Genomic DNA, 11,706 nt, shown 5'->3' on the forward strand with positions numbered 1-11,706 from the left:
TTAGTTAATTAAAGATTCCTGTTGCCTTCGCTTATAGTTCTCCTTCGACTATTGTGAGTTTCATCTACACCACGTTTGTAACAGTTAATAAGGCACCATTTTTAACACACAAAAAGTACAAAAACTATATTTTTGTAAGTATTTAATGGGTTCTTAAAGTTTGTACACTGTTACTTGCACAAGAAATGTTAAGTAGCCTATTTGTAAATAATAAACATGTATGACAATGTGTTTTCCTACCTGGAATATCATGTGGAGATTGTCTTTGAAACTCCTGTGGGTCTGAACATCTGAATTTAATGTCTCACATTGAAGCCTGTTAGCCAGTAAAATAAAATACTTCATGTAATGTCCAAGCAAAATATTATTAATCATTTTTACAGAAAGCGGGTTTGTTGTTAAAGTATAGAATCTATTAAGTATTAATATATAGGCAAGACAAGTTTATTTGTATAGCACATTTCATACCCAATGGCAAATCAAAGGGTTTTACATAGAAATTAATTAAAATAGGTGTAACATATGCATGAGACAAAAGAATACCATGTGGACGAACAAAAAATAGAAACAAGCATAGGTAAAACAGATGTAAAGAAAATTAAAATTAAAATAATAATAATAATAATAATAATAATAATAATAATAATAATAATAAAATAAAATGGTTAGTCGACCAACAATCAAACCTTATTGTCAAACTTACTATTTTCATCAAACCCAGTTTTCACTCATCATATTTAACTCAAATGAACATATAAAATAACAATAACCAAAGATAAGAACAAAGGTAAGCTAAAACAATTATAAAAATAATAAAGAGATGAGATAGGGTGTGATCAGTCTGACGTACAGTGCTCAGAGCTCATTCAGTAAATGCACAGCTAAGCAGATGTGTTTTGAGTCTGGATTTGAATGTGGCTATTGGTGGAGCACATGTGATCTGTTCAGGAAGCTGGCTCCAACTACGGCTGACATAATAGCTAAAAGCAGACTCTCCTTGCTTTGAGTTAACTCTTGGAATTTCTAACTGACTTGATCCTGGTGACCTGAGGACTGGTGTGATATGATCATATTTTCTGGTTCTGCTCAGAATCCTGGCAGCAGCGTTCTGTATGGTCTTTTTGGGAAGGCCGGTGAGAAGGCCATTACAATAGTCCACCCTACTGGTGATGAAAGCGTGAACCAGTTTCTCTAAGTCTTGCCTGGGAACAAAACATTTAATTCTGGCAATATGTTTCAGATGATAGTAATCTGATTTAGTTATTGCTTTGACATGACTACTGAAACTCAGGTCTGGACTCCAAAATCACTCCAAGATTCCTGACTTGATTTTTTGTTATCAGACCTTTAGCCTCAAGATATGCGTTCACCTTGAGAATTTCATCTTTGTTTCCAAATGTATTAATTTCAGTTTTGTCTTTGTTTAACTGAAGATAGTTTTGGCACATCCAGTTGTTAACTTCATCAATGCATTTGCACAGGGAGTCAATGGGGCTGTAGTCATTAGGTGACAGTGCTAAGTAGAGCTGGGTATCGTCAGCGTAGCTGTGGTAAGCAATTTTTTTCTTTTTCATTATTTGGCTGAGTGGCAGCATATACAGGTTAAACAGGAGTGGTGCAAGAATTGACCCTTGTGGGACTCCGCATGTCATGGACGTCCACTCAGACTTATGGGGCCCTACCTTTCACCCAGCGCAATTGACTTTGTACACCGACGCATGTGTCATTCCTATTTTGCACCCGCGTAAAGCGCGCTTTTCCCTCCACAGAAGCACGTTGCTAAACTAGTGAATGAACTTGCGCTCCCTGGGCGGTTCAGCGCAAAAAAGGAGGCGTGTTCCGGCGCAAACAATCCCTGGTGCTATTTTGCTGTTCCATTAAACAATTGCGCCACTGACCAGAAAAAACCTGGTCTAAAGTCAGCGGCGCGTTGCGCGTTGTTTATTATGCTATTTTAAGGGCGCATGCTTGACCATAATGTATAGCGTGCACAACGCGCATACACTTTGCTCATGTAATCTACACAGATGCAACAGTTATTTTTGCAAATCATAAATTGTTACACTAAAAAAATATTAACATATGAGATGACGGAAATCATTGTGGTGTGCCACGAAGATGTGAAAAAATAGGCATAAATCTAGCTTACAAATTATTCAATTGTAGTAATTAATAATCAGACCTGTTTGCCCATTAGTGGCAAGACATATATGTATATAAGGACATCTGACAAATTGGTTTGTCCGTCAAGACCCAGGAAAAAAAAAAAAATCGACTGAAAAACTGTTTAACCGACGCTATTTTGGGTGGGTTTCTCCCATCCCCATACAACACAACTTCTCTGTCTTTCACTGCTCTTACTAGAAAATCAGTCTCCTCAGCTGTGAACCGCTCCTGGCGTGCGCACGGTAAATACGCCATAATAATAGCAATCCATAATGGAACTTGCGCACCTGCTTTTAAAGGGAATGTTGGATGACGCTCTGATTGGTTTATTCACGTTACGCCCAAACCACACCTATGAATAATGAAGCTACTTCAGACCAGCCCATTTTAGATTTGCGCCGGGCGCAAGAGCCATTTATCCCGCCGGGAAAATAGCAACAGCGTCGAGACCCGCCCACAAAGTTACTTGCGCTTCGCACTTTGACACTTGCGTTTCAGATCGTTAAAATATATACTCACATAATAACCTCTCCCTTCTAAGTATGATCTGAACCATCTGAGGACCATCCCAGAAAGCCCAACCCAGTTTTCCAGCCTGTCAAGAAGTATGTTGTGGTCAACAGTGTCGAATGCAGCACTGAGGTCCAGTAGAACCAGAATTAATGTTTTGCCTAAATCTATATTTAAGCGAATATCATTTATAATCTTTATGAGTGCTGTCTCTTTGCTATGATGTAGCTGTGATATAGTGACTACTGCATTGACAATTGGTATTTTAATATGTTGTGCAGCAGTAATATATCAGAGCACCACAATTCAGTGGTATTACAAAAAATATAATTATAATTTAAATAATTTCCATAATTTTGCTGATTGTAAATTTTAACGATACAGTTTAATGATAAATATTTGCTGAAATATTTTCTAGCAGTCAAGTGTGACCAACAATAAGAGACACATGAAATACCTTTTGTTAGTTTTTCTCTCACTGAAGGTTGGTGGTTCACCTTTTGAGCGGTCACTCTTCAGAGACACAGAGCTGGACACATGTGAGCCTGATCTTGCACTAATGACACAAAGCAGAAAGATAAAACACGTCACTACAGGACATACTTCAGACTAATTTGAAAGGGTTTCATGTTGCAAATAGTAATTAAATGTAGTATAGCCATACTTTTGTCCATCTGTGACTAAAGATGAATGGAAGGACATGTTCATGTCCGGTTGTAAGATCTATAATTCATGGTGAATTTGTGTGTCCTTGTAATTGTATTAGTGTTGTCACGATATTAAAATTATGACTTTGATACAATACCAGATTAAAATACCTCGATATCGATACTAAATCAATACCGTGGTAAAAAAAAAAAGTTCTGTTGTCATATTATTTATATCAGGGGTTTTCAAACCATTCCTGGAGCCTCCCCAGCACTGCACATTTTGGATATCTTCCTTATTGGACACACCCAGCTCAGGTCATGGAGAACTAAACTAATCAGCTGATGAGTTAATACAGCTGTATTAAATAAGACACTCGTCCAACATATGCAGCCCCCTAAGAAATGCATCTCAATAGATATGTTTACTTTTTCAATCCGATTTCAGATTCTTAAAGGGTTAGGCTTCTGTATAGTAAAAGGCGCTGCATATGATGGATGGGTGTCTTATTTAACACAGCTGTATTAACTCATCAGCTGATTAGTTTAGTACTCCATGACCTGAGCTGGGTGTGTCTAATAAGGGAGACACCCAAAATGTGCAGTGCTGGGGAGGCTCCAGGAATGATTTGAAAACCCCTGATATAAATAATATGACAACAGAACTTATTATTCACTGTTTTATTTTTTTACTAAAAATTAACGTGGCCAGCATGTTCCTTAGGGTTGGGTATCATTTTGATTTGAATGATTATGATTCCGATTCTTACTTTCAATTTCGGTTCTTTTTGGTTCTCGATTCCTATTCTTTGAGGGGTGGAGTCAAAACATGTCACATCGATATTCAATGCTATTTTTGATACCACAGGGAGAGAAAAAAAACGCTGCATATACTGTCAAATAGATATTTTTAATATAATATTTTTGTGTCCCTCTATTGAATGTCTAGGCAATCAAAAATGTATTGTGAAGAGATTACTTTATATGATAAAGCTTTTTTTCTCATATATAAACATTGATCAATTACTATTAAAATTATCTAACAAATATTTGCTAACAATTACCCCGTTTTTTACAACGGGGTAATTGTGTTGCAATAGCTTACACACAGCACAAGGAAGCTTGATTTCGAATGGTAAATTGAATTTAAAAAGACGAGTAAACAGTAATAAAATAAGAACAAATAAACTGATTACAAACAATAGCACAAATAAATACAATAGAATAAAAGATACAAATAAAATAGACAGCTTTATTTTTTCAGGTAGGTCTAACAATCAGGTAAGAAACTGAAAAAAAATGCAAAGTAATTTTTAAAACTACATTGGATAATGTTCTTTGTAAAAAATTAAATAGTCTACAGATGAAACCATTAAAGAGCGCAGCATCGCGCAGCATCGGAGAGCGCAGCTGGTATCGATACACTCTAAAAATGGCTGGGTTAAAAACAACCCAATTGACAACTCAGCGCTGGGTAAATATTGGACAGAACACATGCTGGTAAAAATGTAGTCCATTTTTACCATTAATGAATTTGCTATTCTGGGTTATTCCTGCTCGGTTGTTCTTAAAATTTCTCCTGTGCATTAGCCTACTGTAAAGCTAGACAATCATTTTTATTGCTTGACAAATATTGCAACACACAAATGTGTTAAAATTGGAAACAATGACAACTACAAACCTAATATATTCTGTCAATTTATTCACGTTTAAATCAAACTTTTATTTTGACGGGTTGCCGTGACCTTTGAGTGTCTGTGTTCATGATATGACAGTTTTCTCAAATGAAACGTCTCGGTTACGTATGTAACCCTCGTTCCCTGAGGAGGGAACGGAGACGTAACGTCAGTGACTGACGAATGGGGGTTTCGCCTAGAAGCCTATCATCTTCGAGATCTTAGAAAACGCCCAATTGCAGTGCCAATGCCATGGGCATGCGAGATTTGCATGCGTAACTCCGCCTACCCACATGGGTATATAAGGAAGTAGCTGGCATGTATCGCATTATGTTTACCTGCTGAGGAGCCAAGACTGAACTCTCGGCCGTCCCAGCGGTACAGCGGATGTGGCAGCGGGACGTTACGTCTCCGTTCCCTCCTCAGGGAACGAGGGTTACATACGTAACCGAGACATTCCCTTTCGTTCAGTCACTTCAACGTAACGTCAGTGACTGACGAATGGGGTCCCAATGTAATCACCCAACTCGGCTGTCTTCCAGTGCCCTGCGCAAGCGTGAGAGCCCTGATGAAAGTTAGGACGGTCGAAGGCCTCTACTTAACGCAGGAATACCAAGGTATACTGGGAGGCATATTCCAGTAGGAGATATGCGCCAAGATGCCTACCCGTAGAAAGGACTTAAGGAAACACGTATGACCCGAGAGGCTGCATATGGAAGATCACTGGGGTACTAGCCGCAGGTGGATTTTTAACCCCAGGGGGTGGCAAGGTTGCCAAGGGAATACACCCGCTCAGGAAGGCTTACGGTGGAAATACACATGTGGGGGTCGCCGGAGGGGAACCATGCACATGGGGCACCTGGCCAGACACGAGTGTCTGGGCTAAGGGCAGACTTACTGGCGTCGGCGTCGTCAGTGCTGGAGGAGCTCAGGGCTCTCGGGGAGCTCACCTGAGAAGAATATCGCACGTATCCAGTCCGTGGAGTGGAATGGCGAGCAAGCGAAGACACCTGAGCCAATCCATTACCGGCTACTTGTAGAGGCGAGTACATAGTCGGATACAGGCTCCACTCGGAGATTATAGGATCTGGCGAATGTGTTTGGTGTCACCCAGCCTGCAGCTCTGCAGATGTCTGTCAGCGGAGCGCCATGCGCTAAAGCCCAAGAGGAGGCCACACTCCGAGTGGAGTGGGCCCTGACCCCAAGGGGACATGGACGCCCCTGCTGCTGGTAAGCCAAAACAATGGTGTCCACTTTGTGAGACCAGTGAAACAGCCTTTGCCTTGAGAGAGCCTTCCCTTCAGCTTCCCACCGTAACAGACAAGAGCTGGTCTGAGGTCCTGAACACTGCGTCCTGTCTACGTAAGCGCGAAGGGCGCGTACTGGACAGAGCAGTGCCAAGGCTGGGTCTGCCTCCTCCAAAGGCAGCGCTTGCAGGTTCACCACCTGGTCTCTGAACGGAGTGGTGGGAACCTTGGGCACATATCCAGGCCGGGGTCTCAGGTTCACAAGAGAGTCAGCCGGCCCGAATTCCAGGCACGCTTCGTCAACCGAAAATGCCTGCAGGACCCCTACCCTCTTGATGGAGGCCAATGCGGTCAGGAGCGCTGTCTTCATAGACAAGAACTTAACATCTACTGACCGCAAAGGCACAAAGGGGCCCTCTGCAGAGCACTTAGAACTACTGAGAGGTTCCAAGAGGGTACGAGAGGAGCGCGAGGAGGATGTAGTCTCCTCGCACCCCTCAGGAACCTGATGACCAGGTCGTGCTTACTTACCAGTTTACCATCCAAGAGGTCATGGTAAGCGGCGATAGCTGCCACATAAACCTTCAGGGTGGAAGACGACAGCCTTCGATCCAACCCTTCTTGGAGAAATTAGAGCACAGACCCGATTGGACATTTCCAGTGGTCTTCTTGGCGGGAAGAACACCAACTGACGAAGAGGTTCCACTTCAACGCATAGGCCTGTCTCGTGGACTCGGCCTGAGCGGAAGTGATGGTAGCCACCACCGTAGGTGGTAGGGTACTCAAACCTGCCGCGTCCCGTCCAGGAGCCACACGTGGAGGTTCCAAAGATCAGGACGCGGGTGCCACAGGGTGCCCCGTCTCTGAGAGAGTAGATCCTGTCTCAGAGGAATTGGCCAGGGAGGGGCTGTCGGAAAGAGTACTAGTTCTGGGAACCAGGTCCGGCCGTGCCAGTACGGGGCGACCAAAGTGACCTGCTCCTTGTCCTCCCTGACCTTGCACAAAACACGTACAAGAAGGCTCACTGGGGGAAACGCATACTTGCGTAGGCCCTGCGGCCAGCTGTGCGCCAGTGCATCCGTGCCGAGCGTGCCCTCGGTCAGGGAATAGTACAGGCTGCAATGGGACGAGTCCTGGGAGGCAACAGATCTACCTGTGCGTCCCCGAACTGATCCCAGATCAGCTGGACCGACTGGGGATGGAGTCTCCACTCCCCGGGGATTGGCTGAATCCGTGAGAGCTCGTCGGCTGCACGGTTCAGGATCCCCGGGATATGGACAGCACGAAGGGACCTCTGGCGCTTTTGACTCCATAAAACGAGATGGCGGGCGAGTTGGGACATGCGGAGGGAGCGTAGACCGCACTGGTGGTTGATGTACGCTACTACGGCCGTGTTGTCCGCCTGACTAGAACGTGTTGACCCTTCAGCAACGCTAGGAAGCGGTGCAGGGCGAACCCTACTGCCAGCAACTCGAGGCAATTGATATGCAGACGGCGCTGGCTCTCTGTCTGGGAGCCGGCGGCTGCATGTCCATTGCACATGGCACCCCAACTCGTGGTGGATGCATCTGTTGATACAACAACATGCCTGGAAACTCGTTCTAAGGGCACACCTGCCCGTAGAAAGCTGAGGTTCGACCACTGGGTGAGTGTCTGTCTGCAGGCCAGAGTCACTGGGATCCGGAGCGTGCCAGACTGCCATGCCCATCTCGGGACTTGATCGCGAAGCCAGTGCTGAAGCGGTCTCATATGAAGCAATCCGAGAGGCGTCACCACGGCTGCAGATGCTATATGCCCCAGGAGCCTCTGAAACAGTTTCAGTGGAACCGCACTCTTGCTCTCTAACTGACGGAGACAAGTCAGCAGTGACTGCGCGCGCTCACCGGTAAGCTGCGCGCACATGGCGACCGAGTCGATCTCCATACCGAGAAAAGAGATCCTCTGCACTGGGCAGAGTTTGCTCTTCTCCCAGTTGACCCGAAGGCCCAGACGAGCTAAGTGGTGGAGAACCAGGTCTCTGTGTTCGCACACCCAGTCCCGAGAGTGGCCCAGTATGAGCCAGTCGTCGAGATAGTTCAGGATGCAAACCCCTTGTTGCCTGAGTGGCGCAAGGGCTGCCTCGGCAATCTTCGTGAAGACGCGAGGGGACAGAGCTAGCCCGAATGGTAGTATGGCATACTGATATGCCCGCCCTTCGAATGCAAACCATAGGAACGGTCTGTGTCGCGGAAGGATGGACACATGGAAGTACGCGTCCTTCAGGTCGATCGCTGCAAACCAATCGCATGGACGAACGCATTCGAAAAGGCGTTTCGCAGTCATAATCCTGAACGGAAGCCTGTAAAGGGATCGGTTCAGGACACGAAGGTCCAGGATCGGCCGTAACCCACCGGATTTCTTCGGTACAATGAAGTAAGGGCTGTAGAAGCCGGACTTCATCTCGGCTGGAGGGATGAGCTCGACCGCGCACTTCGTCAGTAGGGTCGCGATCTCTGCACGCATTACTGGGGCATTGGACCCCACCATGGTGTACCGGACACCCCGGAAGCGGGGAGGAGCTCGCGCGAACTGAATCGCATAGCCAAGCCGGATGGTCCGCGCGACCCAGCGGGACAGTCCTGGCAGCTGTAGCCATGCTCCCAGGGAGTGTACCAACGGGGTCATACGGAGCACCGGCATACCCTCGGTGGGGCAGCGAGGCAGTGTTACCAGCCCGGACTCGGGTGCCATAGCGGCCCGGTGTCAGGGCGGCGGTAACAACTGCGCCCTGACAGAGGAGACCAGGGAAGGACTCGCGTTCCACTGGGGTCTGCTCTGAGAGGGGGCTGGCGACAGAGAGGGACGAGAGCAGCGTGGCCCGGGGCGGCGCACACTGCCGTCACTGGTCTCTGGGTGCTCAGGGATGGGTTAATCAGTTCTTTCTTTACAAAGGGTGCAGCTGACCCGTGGGCCAACAGCTGGACAAAGGATTCTCCCCCGGCCCTCCACCGGGGGAAGGGGTGGACCTGCCACCGTCCCCTGAAAAGAACTGCCCATCCCAGAGCTGTCCACGTCCGGAGCGCCGCTTAGCCTAGTGTTCAGCAGGCTGCGGGGCTGGCGCGGACTGGGACAGCTTCCTGCAGCGCGCTCCGCGGCGTGGCCAGGGTGAAGGCTGCTGCTGTGGCCACGCGGGAGGGGGTCGCAGGAGGTCGCCCTGGCGGCGAGGAGGCTGAGGCAACTGTGCCAGCGGCGCTTAGGTGCAGCAGCGGGCCGCCGGGGCAGATGGCCTCAGTCTGCCTCTGGGGACGGCCAAGAACTGTTGGGCGCAGTCCTCGACCGTGCCACCGATAAGGCCAGCCAGGGATATGGGCGAGCTGAGGAGACGGGCTCACTCAGCCTTCCCACATCGACCAAGTAAGGCCAATTGTCTTTCCCGGACCACAGCTGTGGACATCTCCTGACCCAGGGGGTCGTGTGGTCACCTACGCCGCGCTGGGCGGGATCGGTGGCGGCACGCAGCTCGTAAGCCCTGGATCATCTCTGTCCTCGTGCATACGCATCGGGCGGCAGCTCACCCCATAGCACTCCTCATGCATCTCAGGAGCGAAATGGCATTGGGGGCGGGGCCCGCAGCTGTCGGGTGCCACCTCCAAAAACCAATCGCCCAACCGCGAGCACTCGTGACAGGGTGGAGATTCACACCAGCCCGAGGCTCGCGGCTGCCCGAGATAACATGGCTGTCAACTCTAGATCAGATTCTACAGTGCTACCACACCCGGAGGCGAAGCATAGCCGAATCGTCATCCCCAAAGGACTCTAGCCCACCTTGAGATGCGGCAATCGACCTCTCGCCGCTATCTGGAGTATGAATGAAACGAACGGGGCGTCAGCAGACGGTCCCGCTGCTTCAGTCCAACACTCGCTGGAAGCGATGTGCAAGAGGGCGGGAGTGGCCCGAGGAATGATCGTCGGGGTTCTTAATACCACAGCACCGCCCTCAGGTCACCCTGGCCACCAGCCAAAGTACCATCTCTCTCTGAGATGGTAGATCGGGGTGTGGCAGAGGGGACTCTCTCTCTTTACAGAGATCATTGAGTCTCGACCACAACATCGCAATGGTCATGTTCCCGCAGAGGGAACACAGCACATCCACAAACACTGTCCGAACGTGCTGGGCCCAAACACGTCGAGCAGTGAATGCGTCCCAAAGACAGCAACAGAAATTGACCACACCCGGAAGTGCGCGGGCAAACCATCTTGAAAAAAACGTGCCACATGCAAGCTCTTTTTGTGAGAGGAAGCTCTGCAGAGTGCCGAAGCGCCCAGGGAAAACACACACAGCTGTTGCAGATCACTGCACAGATCAGCAGGCAGGCAATGTGAGATCGCTGGAACGCACCGTACACCAACACGCTGGAGAACCGCTCATCTTGAAGACTGAAGAGAGGACTTCAGATTTCAGGCTTGCAGGAGTGAAGAAATGCTCTTGGCTCCGAAGCAGAAACATAATGCGATACATGCCAGCTACTTCCTTATATACCCATGTGGGTAGGCGGATTTACGCATGCAAATCCCGCATGCCCATGGCATTGTCACTGCCATTGGGCGTTTTCTAAGATCTCGAAGATGATTGGCTTCTAGGCGAAACCCCCATTCGTCAGTCACTGACGTTACGTCGGAGTGACTGAACGAAAGGGAACGGTAAATTCTCATGTCCTCAGTGACACGGCAGCATAGATATCCATAATAAAGGCTAGATGTTTTACGGCGGAGTCACCATCGGCATCACCGGCGGCCATCTTGTCACAGGCAAGCTTTCTGTCGGGCTCTGTGGAACCTGATGTAAGATGAGTGATCTGTACGAACATAAATACTCTTATCTCGCTGAAATCTTGACGGATTTACAAATGGTTCGGTTTCTTACAAACGTTATTAACATGGCTACAAATCTGGGTGCTTTAACACGTTGAAATTGCAGCTTTTCGTTTCAATAAACAACTTAATCGTGCAGCTTGTGTATGACGGCTATAACTTACGTGCACGTTATCAAGGCTGAGACCACAATCGAGCTGTTCAATTATATAGGTTTTATTATGACAACCAATATATATATATATATATATATATATATATATATATATATAATTTCTCATGTTGCCATTCGGTACACAGTTGTTTACATATATTGATTTAATATAAATACCTTTTTTATTGCACCTATCTGTTCTGTTCAATGTTACTTTCATCAGTTTTTCACTGATGACGTGTCCAAGTAGCACCAGAAGGTGTATTCAAACTCTATCCTATCTGGCACAGCCAGTGACCTCCAGGAAAGTCTGGATGACATCCACGAATAGAGTGGTGACGGCTGGAGAGACAGCAGACAGCTCGGAAAGACGGCAACCGGGGCAGGGAGGGCTAGCCCCCCGACCTGCAGCTCCTGAGAGGGAGCACCCACAACAAGCTACGAAGAACCCCACA

General features: G+C 47.5%; 1 protein-coding gene across 1 annotated transcript in view; it reads right to left on the reverse strand.

Moving 5' to 3' along the window:
* Positions 1-8,976, reverse strand: part of LOC137092946 (NLR family CARD domain-containing protein 3-like) — a 113,400-nt gene extending 104,424 nt beyond the window's left edge. Inside the window, exons 1-5 of the mRNA XM_067457507.1 lie at positions 8,637-8,976; positions 7,860-8,052; positions 7,204-7,494; positions 3,134-3,232; positions 241-316 (exon numbers count right to left, since the gene is read on the reverse strand). Coding sequence (XP_067313608.1) covers positions 241-316; positions 3,134-3,232; positions 7,204-7,494; positions 7,860-8,052; positions 8,637-8,976 — 999 coding nt within the window. The remainder of the gene's footprint in view (positions 1-240; positions 317-3,133; positions 3,233-7,203; positions 7,495-7,859; positions 8,053-8,636) is intronic.
* Between the last annotated feature and the right edge of the window lie 2,730 nt (positions 8,977-11,706).

Source organism: Pseudorasbora parva, chromosome 11 (genome assembly GCF_024679245.1).
Source record: "Pseudorasbora parva isolate DD20220531a chromosome 11, ASM2467924v1, whole genome shotgun sequence".
Taxonomy (NCBI): domain Eukaryota; kingdom Metazoa; phylum Chordata; class Actinopteri; order Cypriniformes; family Gobionidae; genus Pseudorasbora; species Pseudorasbora parva.